Source organism: Lissotriton helveticus, chromosome 9 (genome assembly GCF_964261635.1).
Source record: "Lissotriton helveticus chromosome 9, aLisHel1.1, whole genome shotgun sequence".
Classification (NCBI taxonomy): Eukaryota; Metazoa; Chordata; class Amphibia; order Caudata; family Salamandridae; genus Lissotriton; species Lissotriton helveticus.
Window position 1 is genome coordinate 827,792,453 of NC_136070.1, and position 24,516 is coordinate 827,816,968.

At 46.1% G+C, this 24,516-nt stretch overlaps 1 protein-coding gene across 3 annotated transcripts in view; it reads right to left on the reverse strand.

The window, feature by feature from the left end:
• Window positions 1-24,516, reverse strand: part of STRN4 (striatin 4) — a 316,827-nt gene that overhangs the window by 59,872 nt on the left and 232,439 nt on the right. For all 3 annotated transcript variants that reach the window (XM_078660996.1, XM_078660994.1, XM_078660995.1), the window contains 2 exons: window positions 16,529-16,627; window positions 16,168-16,254 (listed from right to left, as the gene is read on the reverse strand). In XM_078660996.1, coding sequence (XP_078517122.1) covers window positions 16,168-16,254; window positions 16,529-16,627 — 186 coding nt within the window. The remainder of the gene's footprint in view (window positions 1-16,167; window positions 16,255-16,528; window positions 16,628-24,516) is intronic.

Here is a 24,516-nt window from a genome sequence, read left to right on the forward strand (position 1 = left end):
CATGGCGACGAATCGCCACCGTAGTGGACATGGCCCGTCCCAGTGAGTCCGTGGTGTCCAGACCACAACGGATCGAGTACCGCGCCGCATCCCGGCCTTCAACAAAGGCCCGGGTGAGCTTGTCCCGCACTTCCTGGGGGCATTGCGGCAAACACTCCTCGACCGTATCCCACAGGGAGTGGGTGTAGCGGCCCAAGAGGCACGCGGTGTTACAAGACCGCAGTCCAGCGCTCAAAGAGGAAAACACTTTTTTTCCAAATTGGTCGTACCTCTTTGATTCCCGGTCGGGCGGAGCCGACGGAAATGCGGACTGTGAAGTGGAGGCCTGGATCACCAGACTCTCCGGGGAGGGATGGGTGGACAGGAAGGCAGGGTCGTCCGAGCAGGGACGGTGACGCCTGGCAACGTTCCGGTCAACCGGCGCACCAGAAGCGGGCCTGGACCAGGTGCCCAGAAGGACATCCGTCAGGGCCTCATTAAACGGCAGCAGAGGCTCCTGGGGGCATGACTGAGGTTTAAAAACTTCCGTCAGAATATTCGGTTTGACCTTCGCGACGGGAAGCTCAAGGTGTAAGGCCTTGGCAGCCCTCATCAGGACCACCGAATAGGCAGCACCCGCCTCGGACGCCACAGGGGACGGAGAGACAAACCCAGGGTTGGGCGACTCGTCCAGGCCACTGGCATCACCCAGATCACCTACCCAGTCCACATCGTACTGGCAGGCACGGGATAGAGGGTCCTCAGACCCCTCCCAACCCTCTCCATACTCCTCCTCGTCATACCCATATTCTGGGTCGACGATATAGACATCGGGGTCAACGGGCCCCATCGGCGTCGGGTCCGGCGTCGGCCGACGCCGGTCCGGCTCCGAGTCCGGAGTCGGGGAGGAAAGGGGGGTGGCGCCGCGCGGCGTCGGTGCCGGGGACCCGACGCCGGCCGGAGCCGACGGTGGAGTCGCTGCACCACGCGGGGGCGGTACCACGGGTTGGCCCACAGGAACCGACGCCGGAGAGGCCGGGAGACCAGCCGGCGACGAACCAGAGGGAACCAGCGGCGCCGGGGCCGGAGCCACCGGCGGCGCCGGGGCAGGAGCACCCGAACCGCTCGGGCCCCCAGACGGGACCGACGGGCCCGCAGGCGCCGAAGGCCCCGCCGGAGAAGACCTCGCCCTCATAGCAATGAGGAAGGCCTCGATCTCCTCACGCGACGCGCCTTCCCCAGGGACCGACAGGTGTGGGGTAGACGGCGTCGGCGACCCATGCGGGACCGCGGGGGTGGGGTCACCCGAGCCCCCGGCCGCAGCACGCGGGCGTCGGGGGGAGTCGGGGGTGCGATGGCGACGCCCCGACTTCTTGTGCTTACCTGACGAGCCGGAGGAATGGTGGCGACTCCCGGAGCGCCCATGGCGGCTCCGCGACCGTTCCCTCGACCGCTCCCTCGACCTCCGACCGGACCGGGACCGCTCTCGACGCGGGGCCGACAACCGGAGCTCGAGAAGCTTGCGGGACCGCTCCCGCCTAGCTTTTCCAGTCAAGGCCCGACAGTCGACGCAGGACTCCACGTCGTGGTCCGCGCCCAGACACCGGAGGCAGAGTCGATGGTGGTCGGTGACCGACATCATGCGGTCGCACTCGTCACAACTCTTGAAACCGGGCATCCTACCGGCACCGTAAAGAATCAACAAAAAACTTGGTCAAAAGACCGGAGTACTGCTCTTCGGATCTGCGCTAACTGGCGCGGAAAAAAGAAGAACTGACGTCAGCGCGCGGAGGCGGCGTCTATATACTCCAGCGACGTCATCACGGCGCACGACGCCGACGACGCGGAGCCGCAGGGGACGCCTGCAGACGACGCCTACCGACGCGCAGGGGTACTGCTACGCAAAAGTTTCCGGATCCAGACTGACGCCTGGGGATATTCTAAGGTAAGGAATCTAATACTAACCTGTTTCTTTCAGATTGTCCACGCACCGAGGCTACCGTTTACATATTTATTCCAGTCGAACAATCTACAAACTAGTACGTAATTTGTAATAAATAAGTACAAACCCTATCTGCAAAGGTACATTTTTTGAGGAGCTCTACTCCCTGCTGCCATATGTTCAGAGTTTCCGAATACAGAGGCTGCCTTCTTTTCATTCCACTTCATTTCTTTTTTTACCCAAACCGTCCAATTGCTGTCTCTTCATCTCACTCTTGCAAATGCTTCATCCTGGCTTTGTCCATTTGTCACTGCTCTTTCCTATCTTTACCTCCCTCATTCTTTCCTAAGTTTAAGAGTTTTCCTCTTTTCAGCTCTGCCAGCGTAAGAAAATGAAAACGATCCCCCAGTCCCTAAAAACGGTGCCCACCACCTCCTGCCATCAGTACTAATAAACAAATATATCATTATTGTATTATAGGTTCTAAGATTTTACACATAGAATAAAGGGAGGAATATATGCTCTGAAGGTGACCACATCTGCTGCAGTTAAAGCCAATTTTCACTGCTAAGAATCACATTTATTGAGGTCGAATGGATACAAAGGTGTGTGCAAAATTAGGCTTTGTTGTCTTTTGTATCCAAGTGTCTTTAACTGGTCACACCTTAGTGAAGGTGGCAACGTTTTTTTTTTCTTTGCTTCACTTGCAGTTGTGAGTTTTGAAGTCACTTATATTCATTAAAAATAATAAATCGTGTCTACTTCAGACAAAAAACTTTGCATCAGATTTATTTATTTATTGAGGTAATGCTACATACTTTTTGACACTTGGGAAAATGTTTGTATGCAACCGTAAAGTAAAGCAACTTCTCTAAGGGACTCTTAATTATTTCAGTGCCAATTACTGTGACATACTGCAGAGTTTTTGTGCAGTTTATATTTTTGTGCATTATTAACGACGTGCAAAACGTTGATTTACTCCAGAATTTACTTATATATACTGATATGGTACTGTCTTATTTGAAACAAATTTGCAGTGACTTACTAAAGTATCTTTTCCTGGCTTATGTTAACTAGGCCTCAGTAATGTCTCAGTATCATCTTGTTCAAAATGGATGGGTCTGCTTGCATGTTCACTCATCATTATTTCTGCAGCATAGAGTCAAGCAGAGTCATGTTCTTTATTTCCATGGTTGTTCTTGCTGTTCCTTAAGAAAATGTTCCAATATGTGCACAGTAAAGTTGCTGTTTCTCTAGGTCCTTCCGCTAGCTCACTGAACTGCATTCATTCAGAATAGTTTGCTGTTGTTCTTGTGATGCAATGCAATAGACCTCGCATTTATGCGAGTTTGAGCTGTTGATATTGCAAATAACAATGCCTTTTATTTTTGTTTTCGTTTTTAAAACATAAATAAAAGGCTTTGTCATTTACAATGCCAATAGCTTAAACTCGCATAAATGCGAGACCTATTGCATTGCAAATGCTTGTTAAATCTGAGCTGCAGAATCAAAGGATAATGGAAAGTATTTCATGACTGTATTAACTTCTGAAATGTAGAGCAGTATACAATTTCTGAAGAGAATGGAAAAAGCAATAATAAAAGCGAAGCGTTCCATAAACACCGGTAAAAAACTATTTCAGTTGATTTTTTGGCGCGAAAATTAGTAACCACTGAAAAGCACTGTTTTTTTAAGGTTTTGAAATCTCTGGAAAACACTGAAAAAACACCACCAGAATTTACCAAAAATAGAAACTGAAAACAGGAAAGCCTAAGTATGACCTTTCGAACTGTCTTTTTTCGGTTCCAGGTGTTTTTTCGGCCCCGAAGAGTGCAGTTTTGGCATCGATGAGCTGGTGCCAGTCTTCGGCGCCGAGTGCTTAGGTGTCGGAGCAGCGGTCGGCGTGGTTGAGGAAGATGGCTTCTTCTTTGATGTTGTTATGGAATCGGCACCGGGAATAGGCTGACTCGAGCCCGAGCCGCCTAAAGGCTTAGTAGGCTTCTTTGCCGGGCCCGAAGGCAGGGCGTGGGACGCAGTCTCTCGGTTTGCACCCGGGCTCGAAGGTGAGGGTGTGACCGAAGCCTTTTTTGAGGGTGTCGAGGAAGGGTTGGGGTCGACGGTCTTACTTACGACCCGTTGAGCTAGAGTGACGTCCTCGACGTCTGAGTCTTCGGCATCAGAGGAGCTGGCACTTTCTTCGGCCCGCTGGTGTTCTGGCACGTCGACGCCCTCTTCAAAGATGTCGTCGGGGATCGAAGCTGACGAGCGAGCCATAGTTCTTCGAGCTCGTCGGTGCTGAATTGTCTTCTTGGAGCGGAAAGAGGCACAAGCGGAACAGTCTTTGGCCTCGTGATCCGGTGAGAGGCAAAGGTTGCACACCTCATGTAGATGAGCCAGAGAGTAAGGCCCAGGTAGGCCCCAAGGCCTTCGTCGACAACCGAAATCGAAGACTTCGAAGTGGTGAAGAATCGCGTCGATGGGGTGCGCGACTGAAAAAATACCGTCAAACTGGTTGAGGATTGCGCGCCGAAGGAAATTTGGTTCCAAACCGGAGCGCAGGAAACACATACGTGCCCGATGGCGGAAAAAAACAATCTGAGGATGGAGCCGATGCCCATGCGCAATGTGGTCCAAAGGAGGAGTCAGCTATCTCGTGACTTCCAAAGAACTTTTCAGGACAAAAACAAACTGCAAACATCCGAGCCCAACACTAGGTGGGGATCTATGCACAGCGTGTAATCTGCAGCTCATATGCCTCGAACATATAATTTCTTTCTTTTTTTTTTCTTCTTTCCTTCCGTCTTATTTTTCTGGCGGAGGTGGGTTGGTTCGCTAGTGAATCCAGAAAGTCTTCAAGCTGCAAAACTACACCGACAGGTAAGAAACTATTTGTTGGGCAGCGTGAATCCAGAAGGATTCACTAAGCTGTGCATATACTTTGTAGCGGTTTGCTAAGTTTGTGGTGGCTGGGTGGAAGATGAGCGTTGGTTGTTGAATATATGTTAAAGCACTTTTTGTCCTACTTGTGCTTCCTTGTTCATCTGTATATCCATGCAGTAGTGCTTAGTGAACGTGTGCACTGAGGCTCATGTTGCCGCCAGGCAAATGTCTTGGATGGGTGTGTTTGCCAGGAAGGCTATTGTTGCTCCCTTTTTCCTGGTAGAGTGGGCTTTTGCACCTCCTTGTAATTGTTGGCCTGCCTGCTCGTGGCAGAAGTGGATAGTCTGTGCGATCCATCGTGCGATGGTGCCTTTTGTTACTGGTCTTCCCACGAAACTGCTTGCGAAGGACACAAAGAATAGCTTTGTTTTCCTATGATCTTTAGTTCTTTCAATGTAATGCATTACTGCCCTTCTAGCGTCCAGAATGTGCAGTGCCCTCTCCGCGCTTGTGGATGGTTTCTGGAAGAAACATAGTATCTGTATTGTTTGGTTCATGTGGAACCTTGACATCACCTTTGGCATAAAGTGTGTGTCTGTTCTCATTACCACCCTGTCATTGTGAATTTGAATGTAGGGTTCTTGTAGTGTTAGCACTTGCAGCTAAATTAGCCTGCGTAGCGAGGTGATTGCTACCAAAAAGGCTGTCTTTATTGTGAGCATCTGTAGTGAGTCCTTATGGATGGGTTTAAAAAGTGCTTTCATAAGTTCTGTTAGAACTATATTAAGGTTCCACTCCGGCGGTGGCATCCTTTTTAGGGGGGCGATTCGCTTGGCCCCTTCCAGGAATCTTTTTACCACCTCGGATGTAAAGAAGCTTCTCCCAGTCTCCCCTCTTGTATAGGCTACTATCGCTGCTAGGAGTACTCTCAGCGAGGTACAGCTCAGGTTTATTTATTTATTCAGAGTTTTATATAGCGCGAACAAGATCTTTACAGATATCAGAGCGCTTCACAGAAAACAAGGGGTGAGGATAGCATGAGGGTGACGCAACATAATATTGGATGCAATATAAAATTCAGTAGCGTGATCGGATAGCAGTCAAGTTCTAGTAAAATATCAATAAACAATCAATTAAGCGATAATATAAGACGATACAGAGTCTTTCATACAACTACGATAAAAATCAGGAGAAATTGGGCTAAAGGGATGGCTTATGACAGTATCTAAAAGTTACAGGGAGCAAGGGGAGGGGCATCGAGAGTCAGTAGGCTACCGTGAATAGTCTAATAATAGATAGTGAGTGAGTAGCATAAAAGGCTCGACTAACCATCATAGAAATTGTGGCAAACAAGAAGAATAAACGAATCTAAATCACGAATAATATGATATTATTTGACATTAGACAAACATGTAACTAGTAATACCCAAGCGGTGCGAAGTCTCTGAGCAACAGACATTAAAGTTCAGGTGAACTTAGCCATGAGGATGGCTTTCACCTCTTTCTTAAAGAAAGCCGTGGAGGAGATAAGCCTTGTTTCGGGAGGGAGTGCGTTCCAGATCCTCGGTGCCATTCCTGAGAAGGAGCGTTTGTATGTTTTTTCCTTCCGGAATCTGCGAGGTTTCAAGAGTAGATTTTTTGTACTTCTATTGGATCTCGAACCTCCTGATATAGTCAGCTTTTGAGTGAGGTAGTTAGGTGCCTTGTGGTGTACGGCCGCGTGTGTCATCACAGCAATTTTCAGTTGTATTCTGGCTTCAAGGGGCAGCCATTTCAGAGATTTCAAGTCAGGGGTTATATGAGAGTGTTTTCTTGAGCCAGTAATGAGTCTCGCGGCAGCGTTCAAGGAGGCTCTTAGGGGTGCGGTTGTTGCTAGAGGGAGACCACTGAGGGTCACAATTCCATAGTCTATGCGGGGGATGACGAGGGCTTGTACTGCATATTGGAAGTCTTTGGCTGGGAGGAAGGGTTTCAGCTTCCTCAATGTGTTGATTTGGAAATTAGCTCCTTTCGTTGCTTTGCTAATGTGCTGTTGCATGTTGAGCTTTGCGTCAAGTGTGATACCTAAGGATTTAGCGGAATCCACGATGGTGGGCCGGACATTGAGTGCTGTTAGGTGGTTGAGCCAAAGTTGGGTGGTGGTAGATTTCGCAGGGGGTGATATCAAAAGGAACTCAGTTTTCAGAGCATTTAGTTTGAGGTGATTGTCGGCCAACCACGATTGGGTCTTTATAAGAGTGTAGTTCAGGAGTTTGATATCATCCGGGGATTGTACCTTTAGGTAGAGTTGAGTGTCATCGGCATACATATGGAAGTATACATTGGATGCTTGGAGCAAGGTGGCAAGTGGTTCCATGATGAGGTTGAACAGTGTGGGTGAGAGGGAGGATCCTTGTGGAACGCCTAAATCTACTGGCACAGGCGAGGACAACACATTGTTGATCTTGAACTTCTGAGACCGGTTATGTAGGAAGGAAGTGAACCATTTGAGAACAGTCCCGGATAAACCCATTCTAGTGTTTAGCAGCTCAAGAAGGTTCTCGTGTTTGACCGTGTCAAAAGCTGATGAAAGATCGAGAAGGATGAGGAGGCATGAATCATTGCGATCAAGGATTTGGAGGGCGTCATCAATTATGTGAGTCATGGCCGTTGAATTTAACCCGTAAATCTGATGTCCATGTGGGAGCACTTTTACGGCTATACGCTGCATCTGGACAGACATTTTTCTGCAATGCTTAAGGTATATAGTGCCAAAGTCCCACCAGTACTGTCGTACGGACTTGAGCACATACCAATAAGTCAACGGTCCTTTCTAGACTTAAAAGAAGGGAAGATCCTGCGAAAAATTATGAAGTTATCTCAATCGGTTCCAGTGCAAGCGCTCCGCCTCGAGCTGTCACTGACTAGCTCCTATGCCCGAGGAATCGCCAATATCATCAGGTGGGCATATAATCTCCTCCATGCTGAAGAAGGAACGCTCCGATCCCTGTTAAAGACTGAGACATTCGAACGCGAACCATCGAACTATGTATTCTCAAAAAATGTCTTATCTGCTTTTAAGCTATCAGAGGTTAACATCGAGCTGTTACTTTCTTGGTCTCCTGCCCAGTTGAAACTTTTTCTAAAGCACTTTACCACAAGACTAAGTTTTGACCTCGACTCTCAACATTGTCTTAAACTGTCATTATATAAAAATATTTCTGAAACTATAGAATATAAGAAACCTCAGCAATATATTAACTTTAACCTGTACCACGGAGTCAGGAGATCGATTGTTTTACTCCGATTCGGAATACTTCCTGTAAAAACCATCACATCTAGGTGGTATTCAAAAGAAAACCCTATTTGTAATTTATGTAATAGTGAGGAGCAGGACTTGGAACATCTATTATCTATTTGCACAAATGCGTTAGTGGTAGAAGCAAGGAAAAGATTTTTACGACCAGTTTATTCACAATGTAGAATTAACTCAGTACAGGAATTGATTATTTTATGTAAAGTTCCGCCAAACGAATTTGTATGTCACAATTATTACAAATTTTTAAAACCATTTTTAATTTTATATTAGAATGACATTTTTAACAAAATTGTGTAAATTTGAATATTGTGAATTTAATATTTGTGGTTCTCAGTGGAGAACCAAATCAAATACAATAAAACTTGAAAACTTAGTACTGTTGATTCCTTGGTGTTTTTCTTGTGGAGCTTTTCCCTGATGCACCATTGTGTGAACCGTTTCCATTTTGCTACATAGCACTTCCGTGTGGCAGGTCTCCTTTCCTCCCACAGAGTGCTCTCTGGGAGTTTTAGGTGTGCGAACTCTACGTCTTCAGGAGCCAGGCTGCTAGCCAGTGGCTCTCTGGTTCTGGGTGAAGCACCTCCCTGTTTTCCATGGAGAGCAAGACTCTTCTTTTTGCGAACTTGTGTGGTGGGCCCTGCGCCATCTCCACTATTTGTGAGAACCAGGACTGTCTGGCCCACTGTGGTGCCACCAGTATCAGCGTCATGTTGCTGGTTCTGCATTTGCTGAGCACTCTGTGTATCAGTGGTATCGGGGGGAAAAGCCTAGGCAAATGTCTTCGACCAGTTTATCCATAGGGCATTTCCCTGGGATTGCTCCCCTGGCTGTCTGGATGCGAAGTGTTGGCATTTTGCATTCTGGTGCGTTGCAACCAGGTCTATATTTGGGGTTCTTGAATAGTTTTTGCGTTTCCTGTGTATTGAGCTCCCACTCGTGGGATGCCGATGTCTGTCTGCTGAGCCTGTCTGCTTCCACGTTGTCCTTTCCTGGTAGGTGTATTGCCAGGAGGTCTATTTGTAGTGGGAAGGCCCATTTCCATATTTCCTGTGCAAGGTTTGATAGCGCTACTGATTGTGTTCCTCCCTGTTTGTTGATGTAGAACATCGTTGTGGTGTTGTCGGTTTGTATCAACACTCTCTGCCTGTACAGTTGTTTCTGGAAGCACGGAACACGGTCTTTAGTTCCAGGTAGTTGATGTGTCTGATCGCATCTTTTGGTGTCCACAGACCACTCACCTTGAGCTGGTTCATGTGCGCTCCCCATCCCATCTGGGACGCATCTGTGGTGATGATCACTGTTGGAGTTGGTGGTGTAAATGGCTTCCCCTTGTTATGTTCTCTCTGTTCCACCACGCTATCTCCTCTTGCACTGCATGCGTTACAACCACTAGATCTTCCCAACTCCCTGTTGCTTGTGACCATTGTTGTTGGAGCCATTCCTGGAATGGTCTCATGTGGAGTCGTATATTGGGGACTAGGTGTATGCAGGACGCCATCATCTCCATGAGCTTACTTGCTGTCCTCACTGTCAGAGCTTGCCCCTTCCGGTATTGATGGGTCTCCTTCAGCAGGGCAAGTGTTCTCTTCTTGTTGGGAAACACCCTGCTCTGAATGATGTTGATCTGTGCGCCCAGGAAGATCTTCACCTATTCTGGTTCCATTGAGGATTTCCTCCAGTGTATTGAAAATCCCAGTTCGGTCAGCATCTGTGTGACCCGCTGTGCATTTAGTTGGCATTGTTTGTAGGAACTTGCCTTTATCAGACAGTCGTCGAGGTAGGGGTATACATGAAATCCCTCCCTCCGTAGGTGCGCCGCTACAGCTGCTATGCATTTTGTGAAGACCCTTGGTGCGGATTTTAGTCCGAATCCAGGGCTGTGAACTGGTAGTGTGCTTTGTTGATGGCAAATCTCATTAGATGTTTGTGTTGTCTGTTCATGGGAATGCGTAGGTAGGTGCCCTTGAGGTCTATGGTGAACATAAAATCCCTGTCCCTTATTTGAGGAATAACCTCCTGTAAGGACGTCATTTTGAATTTTTGAATCTTTATGTATTGCTTTAGGAACCGTAGGTCCAGGATGGGTCTTAACGTTTCGTCCACCTTTGGTACTAGGAAGTAGTTTGAGTACACTCCCTTGTTTCTTTCTTTGAACGGCACTGTTTCTATTGCCTCCTTCCGGAGGAGTTCTTGTGCTTCCTGCAGGAGGAGCGCAAGTTATTTTGCTGAGCGCGTCTTGCTGTTTGGACTCCTGTTTGGTGGCTTCCTTTCTAGTTCTATACAGTATCTGAACTGTATGATGTTCAGTATGTTATTTTCTTACACTCCTGAAAGAAATATTTTAGTCCGCCTCCTACCCGTGTTACATGTGCGCTCATCTCTTTTTGTGTGCATCTAATTGTTTTTTGAGCCTTTTGTTGTGCCGCCCGGATAGAGGTGTTTTGTGGGTGGGCAAGTGCTGTGCAGCGGAGTCACATTGAGGTTGGTACTGCCAGGTTTGCTGTTGCTGACCTTGCTGCACTTGGTTGTTGCCCTGATAGGTTTGCTGGAAGGTCTGGTGGGACGTTCCCGGCTGATTTCCTCCTCTGCCGTTTGGTCTCCTTGAGGGGGCACCCCTTCTCATGCCCCTGAACTGCAGGGCTTCCATGGACCTCGCAGTTTCATTCTCTTTTTTGAGCTGTGTCAGTTTCTCATCTACTGGCGTACCGAACAGTGTTTTCCTATTGAAGGGTGTGTTTAGAATATTATTCTGGACTTTCGGCTTGAAACCTGAAATCCTCAGCTAGGCGTGCCTTCTCTCTGTTACTCCAATCATGAGCCTGCTGGATGTGTCTGCTGCAACCAGGGCTGATTTCAGGCAGGAGTTTGCCATGTTCTTGCCTTCCTCCACCAGGTGTGTTGCTCTCTGCTGGTATTGTTCCGGGAGGCGTTTGAGTAGCTGTCCGACCTCCTCCCAATGTTGGTACGTATGTCTGTTTAATAGGGCATTGGAGTTTGCAATGCGCCAGTGAATAGCTGCATTCCTCTCTATTTTCCTTCCTTTGAGGTCTAGCCTCTTACTCACTTTGTCTGGGGGTGGCCCTGAGTTTGTGGGAATGTTGGCCCTCTTTCTGGATGTTGCTGTAATAATTGAGTCAGCTGGTACGGAACCCTGGATATATGCTGGGTCCTTAGAGGAATGTTTATATTTTTTCTCTGTTCTAGGGGTGACAGACCTGCAGGTTGATGGCTCCTTGAAGGCTTCCCTGCCCTGGACCAGGACAATTGGAAGCATGGGCTCCTAGATTGAGTGGGGAGCAGGGTTTTTAAGAGGAAGCAAGCTTTTGGTTTCTCTTCCTCTAATTTCACCCCATATGTTGCTGCCGCATTCTTGATGACCATGTTATAGATGCCAATGTCGTCTGGGGGCGAAGGCCTCGAGGGATATGATTCTACGGCCGCTTTCGGCGTCGAGGTCCTGTCAATCCAGGTCCTGCATCACCGAGGATGTCGACCCCAAATTCCTTTCTTGGTCTTCCTCGCCTTCTCCCTCGTAGTAATGTAGGCCCTCCTCGTCCTGCTGATCTGCCTGTTCCGGATTTTTCAGTGGATCTTCGGCGCCAAACTCCTCTTTGACTGGTACTTCAACAACCATCAGGGGCTTTGAAGGGATGGTCTATCTGCTCATCCGTTCGTCAAAATCCTTTATGGCAACATTTGAATGGTGTTTTGTCCATTCCTGCGCTCAGGGGGCCCCCTGTATGCGCATTCTCAGTTGGACATCAACGTTTCTGATCTTCCTCTCCTTCTTCGTTGTCCCGGCTTAGTGTTCTTCATTGCGAGATGTACTCTCCAACTTTTTGGTGGTTTTCTGGTTTTCTACTCTTCTTTTCCAAAAACTCTGGAACCTCTCTGTGACGATCCAGACCCAACGGAGGAAAAAAGAATCTGAAGATGGCGCCCAAAGGTTGGAGCTTCCTGAGAAAGCACGCCAACATCACGGGAGACACCAAATGGTGGGACGTCAACACCCACCTGGTCGACGAAAACAAAAACAGAAAAAATACTACGATTCCGGACCCAACCACTAGACTGCTGAATAATGCACAGCATAGTGAATCCAGAAAGATTCACGCTGCAAAACTGTTTATATGATAAGTCAGGTGTTTACAATAATTAAGATCTGTCCCCAACTATATTCCTCCCTCTATGTTTATAGTCTTGTGCAATTCATTTCTATGAAATCCAAGAGACCATCTTGTTCTTGTGCATGTGTGGTAGGTGCCTGCCACAAGAATCTTGTAGTGTTCTCCTTAAATAGTGTGCACAACTCTACTACAAATGTCCTCAATTGTGATCTACTTATGAGTCATTCTGCCTAATCTATTTTTTTGGGCCTTGCTGATCTCATCTCCTCCCCTGTTATGGATATTTTATTGCATATTCCCTCCATTATATTTTGTTGAGCTTTGTTGGCATACTTATTGCCCGGATGAGAGGAGGTGCAGTAAGAAAAATGCTACTTACCCATTAACATCATCTCGTACGCCGACGTAAATGTAATGTAAATTGATACTTGTATAGCGCACTACTCGCCCGCAAGGGTCTCAAGGCGCTTGTACGAATACCGCTGTGGAACCCATCCTGGCTTTCCCTGTGAGGTGTCCACTCCTGGGCACCCCCAAGGTGGAGGCCAGGCATCCTTAGCGTTGTGGGGGCCTTTGTGGAGATTAAGCAAGCTATTGCCCAGAGTTGCAGAGTGGGACTCCATGATTGGAATAGGCACCGAGGCGAGAATTATCAGGTCCATGGAATTTTTGAGCCCAAGACCCGCCGAGGCGGGGAATTGAACCATGGTCCCGGGCTAGACCTCTGCATCAGGGTCTGCCGCTCTAACCATTGAGCCGCCGACACCCAGCTGATCATATCCCTCACCGAAAACCTCCACACCGCCAAAGCCAACCTCCACAGAGGAATGAAGGCCGTCGCCGACTGGATGAAGGACAGCAGACTGAAGCTGAATTCAGACAAAATGGAGGTCCTCATCATTGGACCCACCCCATCAGCCTGGGACAACTCCTGGTGGCCCACATCGCTAGGCACAGCCCCGGAACCCACCGACCGCGCACGCAACCTGGGGTTCCTCCTCTACTCCACCCTCTCCATGACCAAGCAAGTCAACGACATCTCCGCGTCCTGCTTCAACACCCTCCGAATGCTCCACAGGATCTTCAAGTGGATCCCTCTCAACACGAGAAAAACTGTCACCCAGGCCCTCATCACCAACAGATTCGACTAAGGAAACGCCCTCTACTCAGGAACAACAACCAAGCTCCTGAGACGACTACAACGAATCCTGAACGCCTCGGCACGACTGATCGTCGACGTCCCCCGACGCAGCCACATCACACCCCACCTGAGAGTCCTGCACTGGCTCCCAGTCAACAAGAGGATCACCTTCAAACTCCTCATCCACGCACACAAAGCGCTACACAACACCGGACCAACATACCTCAACAATCGACTCAGCTTTCACTACCTCACCCGCAACCTCCGCTCTGCCATCCTCGCCACAGTTCCTCGTATCCGGTAAAAACCACTGCCGGCGGCAGATCCTTCTCCTACCTCGCCGCCAAGACCTGGAACGCTCTCCCTACCAGCCTATGACAGACCCAGGACCTGCTGGCCTTCAGAAGACTTCTCAAGACCTGGCTCTTCGATCAGTGACAGCGCCCCCCCCCCCCCCCCCGCCTTGAGACCCTCACGGGTATGTAGCGCGCTTTACAAATGCTTGATTGATTGATTAAGCATCTGTTTGTCGCATGTAGTGCTGTAGAATCGCATGCTTAGCTCTAGTGTTGGCTTGGAAGTGTGCAAGTTGTTTTTCGAATCAAAGTGTAGTGACGTCTTCTCTTGCTTGGAAAGTGCACAGTCCTCGACTCCACTGTTAAATAGTTTTTCGCTTTGCGGGTGATTGTGTGTAAAAGTTGTATCCTAGTGAGATGACAATGCGAAAATAGAGTAATGTTCATTGTATATAAGAGCAAACCACACCGGTGTAAGTAACATTTTCCTTTTGAAAACATTGGGCTGTAGATACACATACTTAGGGTTAACAAATGTTTTTGTCAAGACTCTCCAGTTCTTAATGACGTCTCTCTAGTAGTGGCTGCGCAGTGTCTGCAGAATGCCTCGAAGCAGTATGTCTTTTGGTTCTCATGCCGTTCTATGCACAGGTATTTTCGGTTTGGCTCTGAGGCTGATTTTTTCAGTGCCATAATGGAGTGTTATTTCGGCTTCAAAGGTTTCAGCGCTGAAGTTAGTCTTGAGTCCAATTTGGAGGGTTTCTGCAGTGAAGGTCGGGTTGACTAAGATGAGGAGGGCCTCGGATCAACAACATGCTGTTGAGGCTGTCGTTACGACGCCAAGCCATAAATGGACGTTTTGGAAGTAGCCAGTTAGTGCGAATCACGGCCTTAAGGCAGTGGTGGCTCAACGACAGTCTTTCTCTAGTGATACTGGTGAGGCTTTGCACATACCGGCTGTGGTGGAGAGGTGTAGGGTGCGCGGTATTCAAAGAGTGCGGTTGTGTGACTCCATATCAGACCCGGTGCTGTTGTCTGGAGAGATGTTGTCTTTATCTGCAGCCAATGGGAGTGCCTCTACCTCGAATTCTAGATCCTTCAAAACGAACAGTTTAGGTGTATCGTTGATGCCTCGTCGAGACACTTGCATTCTTCTAGCCCTTCGATCTCTTAAGTGTCTTTTTAGATCGAAAAGACCTGCAGGCCTCACAGCTTACACACCTGGTACAGGTCAGTGCTAATAGGCGTCCGTTCCATCACCATTTGAATGTCCGTTGGAGTGAAAGTCTTAGAGAAGTCGTGCCCCGAAGTGTGAAGGCCCAAGTGGGCTGCAGTCAAGTCGGATCCCAGACAAATTCGATGTTGATGGTACAAGGAGGGAAGTAGTGACCAAACCTCAATCTAAAACAATACTGAAGGTGTCACATGGAGCCCAACAATGGTATTGAACCGGAGCAGAGGAGCACACGCTCAAACCAGACAGCGGAAAAGCACAATCTAACAATGTAGTCAAGGACCAGGCGCATTGGAAGCGTCACTACACCTTGTGACTCTAAAGACTTGCATACTTCCGAGCCCAACCCTAGAATGCGGACTTAAGCTAAGCATGTGTATCTACAGCCTCACATGCCATCAAACCAATGGTTTATTGGAGTAACCTGTAGTGCTTATCCCCTTATAGCTCACTCAGTTTTTCTTATTAATACATTAACCCTTTCTTCATTGATGACACCCAGTCTGCTTATTACGGAATACATATTAACTGTTAGTTTTATTTTAATATCTTTCCTCTTCCAACCATATTCTCGTCAATAGGCTCAACCACATCACTGTATCTCTGGTATTCTTTTTTATTGGGTCTGATCATACTTTTATAGCCTTTTAGGTATAGTCCAAATCTGCTGTCTGCTTTGTCAAATTAAGCGTGATATACAACCTATATGATTATCCATTTATATGAGGGACAATCATCTTGGGCAACTGCTGATCTTAATTCTGACGAAGATGAAGTTCAATACAGTCACCACTAAAACACTATTGCTCAGTTGTACAAACATTTTCTAAAACTGTTAAAACTGAAGCTCATACAGCTGGACGCTTCTTGATAAAGGAAGGAATCAGATCTCCCAGTTGCCAAAGCAGTCAACACTGCTTCTCGCAAAAACAATTCTTGGTAAGCAAAGAGGAGCTGGTCCAATAATTCATTTCTGTGTTAATTTAGTTCCTTTATTTTTCTAGCTTGTTTTATTCCAGTTAGTCCATGTTTGACTCCTGTAAGATATATGCATTTTATCACCCTACTGTGCACACAGGGGTACAACAAGATACTTAATTTCATGAGAGTGTCAACACTTAACATGCACGCACTGAAATCTCCAACCAAAGAGTTGGAACCAGATAGATGTAAGCAGCCAAAAACACCAGGCACTGGATGGATAAAATAACATTCAAGCAGAAAGCAATTAGATAATGCACATAAAGAATAGTGTTAGAATTATACTTACTTCCTGACATAAGGAATGTTGCATTGGGGTCTACAGCGAGGCAGGTAACTGCATCCAGGTGTGCAACCATAGAATGCACCAATTTACCTGGGGAGGTAATAAAAATGAGATTAAAGTCACCTTTAAGCAAGAATTTTCACAAGAACTGCTCTTTTCTCTTTGCTAAACCTGGTCTTGGCACACAAATCGATGTATACTTTGAATGCTTAAATCCAGCGTTCAAATCGAGGAACAGGAAGTACACTTGTACACTGGGAGTGCTTGCTGCGATGGTGCAGCAGTCGCTTCCGTAAACGTGCATCTCTTCACATCAAACTCTTACAAACAACCCTCAATTGGTAACAGTGGGTAGCTTTCCTACCTGTACGGTTGTCGAGGAAGCGGATGCCTCGATCTTCATGCGCAGTAATGGTGATAGGCTGGGATGGGTGGCTCACCAGGCGATTGATGGGATTGAATCCTGGAGAGAAACATAGCATAGCAATATTCAGTCACCTGCCATTATAATGTCCTCTCTAAACTACCAAACAATAGTTCCTAAGACCCAGGATCTTCCATCTTCATCAGTGGTTCTTAACCTTTTGACTTCTGTAGAACTCCAAAATGAGTAATTGCAGGGTTTCAGGAGCCCCCCTGAATCCTTACAGGAATTCGGGGACTTCTCCTGAGTCACAACTGGAAACCTGGGACCCCAGTCAAATACATTTCTATGATTCTATGAACTTCAAAACAATACACAATAATACAGAAACAAGTATACGCTAAACATTCACAAATTAATTGAACCTTTTATTTAAATGGGAAAGTTGCAGCTTTTCTAAATTCCTTTTTTAAATCTAAAAGACAAAGCACTATGCTAGACTCTAGCGTATCAGTTTGTCTTTTTTTGCTCCTAATGAGAGCTCTCTTTTTGTCCGGGTTTCAACTGAGGCACTCATCATCCATACTATATTCTGTTTAATGTACTTGGGCTGTTCCAAAACCTTGCGGAGGAGATGAACTTCCTTTTTTGCCTCCAATTTCAAATTCCTTCACATTCACAGAACGCTTTTTATTTTTTTGTTTTACATTTTGCTTCTTTATTTACATATTTTTTATTAAAATGCTAATATAATTTGATTTTGTAAACAATCCTGGTCCCATGAGAAGGATTCGCGGACCTCCTGGGGTTCATGGACTACAGATTCAGAACAACTGATCTATTTCAACTGAGTATGCCTGACCTCAAGCAACCCAATGCCACAAATCTCTCAAGTTCTTCAACGTGGCACAACACTTACTTGTCCCATATCAGACCCTCACTTTTGTTTGTACAAAAAACACTGCAGGATTATCAACCACACCTAATCTCTAGGTTTCCCCTTTGCCTGACCAGGTTATCACTCATGAAGCCAAAAGCCATCTATGTGTCTCACTATTCTTTAAATCTGTTTTCTCCTCACTAGACTAGACAGAAGTTTGTTTCTCAAAACAAAGGATCCACATCTCTCCTTATACATATCAGACCCACCACTTTCCCTTACCACCATGTTTCCCTCCACATTCCAAGGATGATATGCTTTTTATAAGTCCCACACCAGAATCCCCAGGCTCCACCCCTGTGCAGGGTCAAGTCATCATAACAAATTGGTCCTCACTGCAATCAACCTCCAGGTTCCTCACAAAGGCCTATGCTCTTGGCTAAGGTTAACCAATAACCTCTAATCTTAACTTGAGTCTTCTTCACAAGACTCCTGCTCTAGGGTCCCTCTAGTATCCTTCACAAGGCTCATACTCTAGGGTCCCTCACTGGGCCCATGCTCAAGGGCTTTTTCAAAAAGGCTAATGCCTCGGGGTCCCTAAAACAGGCCCAAAATCTCTGGGCTCCCTCAAAAATGCCCAGGGCTCTGGGCTCCCTCAAAACACTTCATTTGACCAAACCATAAGTGTAGGAAGTTGGCTCCGTATATACTATACCAACGTAAGGTATAGTGTGCACAGAGTCTAGTGGAAGCCCAAAGGTAGACAGAGGAAAAAGTAGATACTATCTTACTCTCTATTTGTGGTAGTGTGGGCGAGCAGTAAGGATTTATCATTGGGTAGTGTTAAGCATTTTTCTACACACTCAGGCAAGGAATGATGTCATACACTCAAAGACTGAACTCAGACCAACTTTCTTTGTATAAAAATATTATTTACTTATTTCATTTCTTGAACCAAACCATGCCTGATGCAGGTATGTGAAATAATACTTTGCAAAATGTATGCAGTGAATTACAGTTGAATGCAGGTTCAAATGCAGTTGGTTGATTTACAGGTAAGTCAATACTAAAAATTACTTTTCAGTTACTTTGTAGATAACTGTACACATTACTTCTTGGATTGCATAAGTTACTTTTGCTACTCAGTGTCATATGCCTTGATATCACACTGGGACATTTCCTAGACAAAAGGTAAGTAATTCAGTTATGGTACATTTGCAGTTTTTCAAGGTTTCATACAAACCAACTACACACAATATTTCTCTAAGAAAAGCAGTCAATGCAATCCTATGGAAGGAAGGAAAATGCTACTTACACAGTATGCATATGTTCTTGGCATGTAGAGCTGTAGAATCTCATGTTTATGCATAAATCGCCATCTAGTGTTGGGTCCGGATGTATGCACTTTGTTTTTCTTCGAAGAAGTCTTCCTAGTCACGAGGTAGGTGACTCCTCCTTTCGGTGATAGTGTGCATGGTCATCGACTCCATCTTCAGATTGTTTTCCCGTAGAGGGTGAGAGAATGGAGTAGTAGTAAAGAATAGAGAGGGCCATGTCTATGCCTGAATAGTAACAAGAGAACTACATCAGTTACAGGTACCCAGGGAGGCAGGTGGGCGCATGAGATTCTACAGGTCTACATGTCAAGAACAGATGCATACTGTGTAAGTAGCATTTTCCGTTCAAGGCATGTGAGCTGTAGATGGTTGCAGCATTGTTGGTACGTGCTGGCTTTGATAGGGGAAGACATGTATGCTTTGTCTTCTTAAATGCGCAGCTACTACCGCCAGACACTTTGTAAAGACTCTGGGGGTAGTGGTGACTCCGAATGCGAGTACCTTGAATTGGTAGTGTTGACCTGCTACCACGAACCTGAGAAATTGCGGTGAGTCGAATGGATTGGAATATATAAGTAGGCGTCTTAGGTCTAGAGTAAAAAGAAAGTCGGCCTTTTGGAAAAGAGGTAGAACCTGTTGAAGTGTTACCATGTGGAAATGGTCTGACTGTATGTAAAGATTTAGTTCTCTGGGATCAAATATTGGCCTGAGAGACCGTCCTTTTTGGGAATTAGGAAGTAAAAGTAGTAGAGGCCCATCCCGATGTTGTGGTGGTAAGGGCTCTATAGCTTGTTTTAGAAGCAGGGATTGTACCTCTTGTTTGAGAAGGTGTAGGTGATCTGGTGTGCGACTTTGGGGAATGTTTGGAGGAGTGTTGATGAACTCCAGGCAGTAACCAGAATGGATAATTTGGAGAACCCACTTGTCTGTTGTTATTGACTGCCACTTTGGTAGAAATTGTGAGAGTTGTTCACCCACAGTTGTTAAGTGGTCGGGGGAACTATGGGCAACACACTGTTTTGTATGGGAGGGGGAGGTATGCGTAGAAGCTCTACCTCTGCCCTTGAAGTTGTTTCCTCTATAACCACCTCTGAAGAAAGTTTTGGAACCTGAGGGTTGGTTATTGCCCTAATAGGTGGATGCAGTGTCAGAGGAAGTGGTTTTGGACACCGCTCGATAAATGGAGCGCCGAAAGGAACCACAGCCTTGTGGAGACTGAAGGGCTCCTATTGATTTAGCCACTTCGGTATCTTTCTTCATCTTCTCAAGTGAAGAATCTACCACTGGCCCAAACAGGTGTTCTTTATCGAATGGTGTGTTCAATACTGAGGTCTGAACCTCCGGTTTGAACCCCGATATGCATAGCCAGGCGTGCTTTCTTAAAAGGACACGAGTGTTCATCGCTCTGGCAGATGTATCAGCCGCATCTACGGAGCACCTAATTTGATTCTAGAGGTAAAAATTGGATACGTTGTTCCATTTCCTCCCAATGCGCACAGTCATATCTCACTAGCAGCGCTTGTGTGCGATATGCGCCAGAAGTTAGCTGCCTGGGAGGCTATTTTCCCTGAAGCATCAAGAAGCTTTGACTCTTTATCTAGGGGTGGTGTGTCTCCAGTAGTCTGGGAGTTTGCCCTTTTGCGTGCATTAGAAACAACTAATGAGTCTAAGGGTAGTTGTCCTCTCATGTAGACTGGATAAGATGGTGCAGGCTTGTATTTTTTATTCACCCTAGGGGTAAGGATGCGTGCCCTGACAGGATGCTTAAATATGTCGTCTACATGTCTGGGCATTCCTTTAAGCATGGGCAACATATGTGTGGATTTTTGTGTGCTGTTTAATGTTTCAAAGAGGAAATCCTCTGCAAGGAATTCTTTATGTAGCTGGACCCCATGGTAATTGTCAGCCCCAAAATACAGCCCAGAGGGACGACTGGTGTACCGACGGATAGGTAGGTGGTTATCCGTGTTGTGGAGAGAATGAGTCTTACACGGCAGAACTCTTGATCGGTGTATGGCAGCGCGCAGGGGTGTAAGCCACTATGGTGCCGGAGATGAATATCAGCAGGGTACTGCATTTGGTAGACACTCGCAGCTTCTTATTTCGTTCATTAACAGATATAGACCAGTGACATTCAATTTTTAAAAAAAAAATCAGAGTCGCAATCAGCAGGATAGAGACCTATGCACTATGACAGAGAGTGCTGCTGTGAGAAACGAATTGGCGTCCTGTGTGGCACGTGGTAGACTGGCGATTTATTGTGGCGTGAGGGAAACATCTTTTCCATAGTAAAAAATTATTTTTGATCTTTTCCTTCTGTTAGAGCGGTGCTCCAATTACCTAAGCTGATGCCAGGTGGGGTGGGGCTGTTCCCTTCTGCTTAAATAGGTGAGTGAGCACAAATAATCACTAGGAGTGATTGCTTTTATTTTCAACCAACGTCTAACATGTAGTAGCTAGCGCAATGAGTCAGATTAAATTTGTCGTGATTCAAGCACATGATTATAGTGACTGATGGTGCTTTGTTGTTCTTTCTTTTTATGTATCCGGATTCTCCCCTGTTGGACGTTATGTTCTGAAGCCAGGAGGATGACAACAAATCACACTTTTCAGGTGATATAATTACTTTTTTAGTATAGCAGTAGCATTAATGGTCCTGAAGAAGCAGCAGGAGATCACTAGACTTCGATTGACTGCAGAAACATGTCGACCTAAGATTCTTGTTGGTAGTTATTTGTTACACTACTATGCACTGTTTTTTTAGGGCTCGGACTCCTCCCCACTGTAAGTGGGGGAGGAGTTTCGAGATCCTAATGTTATAAGAAAAAAAAGAAGTATCCTTAGGGCCTTGGTGAGAGGAATTCCACACATTCCTTAGCGTTTTCTGTCATCTGGCCAGTGATTCGTCTTCCTTGTGTTTTCGTTTTAATAGGCTTGAAGTGATAGGGTAAATGTAGTTTTGTTCCGCCATTTTGGGCATATTTCGTGCGTGCTTGCGCAAAGAAGTACATAAATTATAATTAGGAGCTGTCAGGGTGCCTCCGTTAGTGAATCCAGATGGCCGGGCGCGTTCACAATTCTGCAGCGCTCAGCGCGCAGCTTCCTTGTTCTTGTTTATTATTTGAGAAGAAGGATCGACTTCCCTTGTAGTGGATCGGGAAAGACAGGGAAAGAGATTTATAACAATACATGGGTGCACTGAATTAGAAACGACAGCTCCTGGCCCTCTCCTCCCTTGCGCCCACCGCAAAGATGTCTCAGCTGCGCTGAATTAAAAGTGCATGAGGTTTTGAACATTTTTTTTCTACGCGCTCAGTTTCTTTTGACAACCTTCCCTGACTGCATCAAGGGAATGCTTTGTAGCCGGGGGGTGACAACTGCTACCAGCGCCAGTTCACGGCCGATGCATAGAACTGCAGTAAAATGTCACATCTGACATTTGAATCACTGCCCCAGAGCCTTTGTACAGTCAGAGCTGCCGTGTGGTATTTCTAGCTGTTGCATTCATATAGATTCTGCCCCGCCTCTCTCCTCTTCCGCTAACATTTCTGAGCTGATTCCAGGTAGACTCAAAAACACTTATCACGTCAAACAAATCTACTCCCTAAACCACGTCATGCGCACTTTATTTACATTAAATGCACATCCGCAAGGTGTTTAATGATGTATTTGTGACGCTGACGTTTATTCTTCGTCAAATCAGGTTGTGGTTTGCTTAAAGAGACCGTGTTGGTTAAGGATAAGTGACTCGCATTCTGTAGTTTGTTATCAACTGGCAACTACATCTTTTCTGAATGGATTAGCCAAAGTGTTTTTTCTAACAAATACTTCCGACTTAATTTGTTTTGTCACTTTGTATAAAAACCCTGTTTGTAAAATCTTTAGAGAAAAGAAAATCACCGCAAAAAAAGGGTGGCAGACAGTTTTCAGCCCAACAGATGGCTAACTTCTAGAAGCAACTACGTGATAATAAAAATAAATGGAAGTTAACTAACATTAGCGCATGGAAAGACGGCAACCGACTTGTAAAGCAACCTTTCAGGAGTAAAAGACTTGATTCGCGTTCCTAGTTTCCTTGTAAATAAACAGGAACTACGTTGTGGCCCCATTTTAAGGCAGGCAGGTCGGTGTTCAGCCATTCCCAGGAAATGATGAGGCAGATGGGCCGCGCCCGGCAATGGTTGTTCTCACATTCAGTAACTAGAAATGCTTGTGAGGAGTGTCACTATCAACAATGGTCCCCAGCTGCAACTCATTGTAAAGGGCCACATCCACTAATAAGGTTCATCACGATGCGTATCTATGGCAACAGACAATAGTAAATAGAACTGGGGTGCCCTCTGGTTTACCGATAGAGCTGCAACTGTTCCTTTTCATCTACCAATAATCTGATAAAATCACGTGATTGGGTTCTTTTCAGGTTACTTCTTGTTTACCGTTTTTCCCACCATTGAAAACGCAAAAAATTGCATCATTTAAGGTTTCTAAGAATTGCTTACGTTTTAACGTAGTATATTCCAGTGATGCTGTCTTCCTTATGCTCTTTATACACTGTGAACCTTCGTTCTTAGGCTCTATCAGAAACCGTCAATTTCACAACATCACCTTAATACAAAGTTACAAAAATGTAAAAAAAAATACATTGTATAATATTTCTAAAAATGGATGCCAAGTCTGTGCATGTAACATGTTATATTTTCATAATGCAGTTTTGAGGTGATATTGATATTTTTAAAAGGCAGTGTTCAATCTTGGGTCAATCAGAAACCCTCAATAGCTTGATAAGCCCATATAACACACAGTTTAGCTGGCTGTTAACACGTACTGTAACTATCATGGCTGTACACAACAGACAATGTTTCATAAAACAGAAAGTCTTCACAGATATAATCTATTTCACCCAAATGTGCCACAGTTCCAAAAGAAAGGCCTTAGTGACAACGAAGTGCAGAGTGCAGTTTGAGAGTGGAGAGTGCAGATTGAGAGTGCAGTTTGAGAGTGCAGTTTGAGAGTGCAGTATGAGAGTGCAGTTTGAGAGTGCAGTTTGAGAGTGCAGATTGATAGTGCAGATTGAGAGTGCAGAATCAGAGTGCAGAGTGCAGATTGCAGTTTGAGAGTGCAGTTTGAGAGTGCAGTTTGAGAGTGCAGAGTGCAGTTTGAGAGTGGAGAGTGCAGTTTGAGAGTGCAGATTGAGAGTGCAGTTTGAGAGTGCAGTTTGAGAGTGCAGTTTGAGAGTGCAGTTTGAGAGTGCAGTTTGAGAGTGTAGTTTGAGAGTGCAGTATGAGAGTTGAGAGTGCAGTTTGAGAGTGCAGTTTGAGAGTGCAGTTTGAGAGTGCAGTATGAGACTCGAGAGTGCAGATTGAGAGTGCAGATTGATAGTGCAGATTGAGAGTGCAGAATCAGAGTGCAGATTGCAGTTTGAGAGTGCAGTTTGAGAGTGCAGAGTGCAGATTGAGAGTGGAGAGTGCAGTTTGAGAGTGCAGTTTGAGAGTGCAGATTGAGAGTGCAGATTGAGAGTGCAGATTGAGAGTGCAGAGTGGCAGTGAGTGCAGACTGAGTGCAGAGTGACAGTGAGTGCAGACTGAGTGCAGAGTGACAGTGAGTGCAGAGTGACAGTGAGTGCAGAGTGACAGTGAGTGCAGAGTGACAGTGAGTGCAGAGTGACAGTGAGTGCAGAGTGACAGTGAGTGCAGAGTGACAGTGAGTGCAGAGTGACTGTAGAGTGAGTGCAGAGTGAGTGCAGAGTGACAGTGAGTGCAGAGTGACAGTGA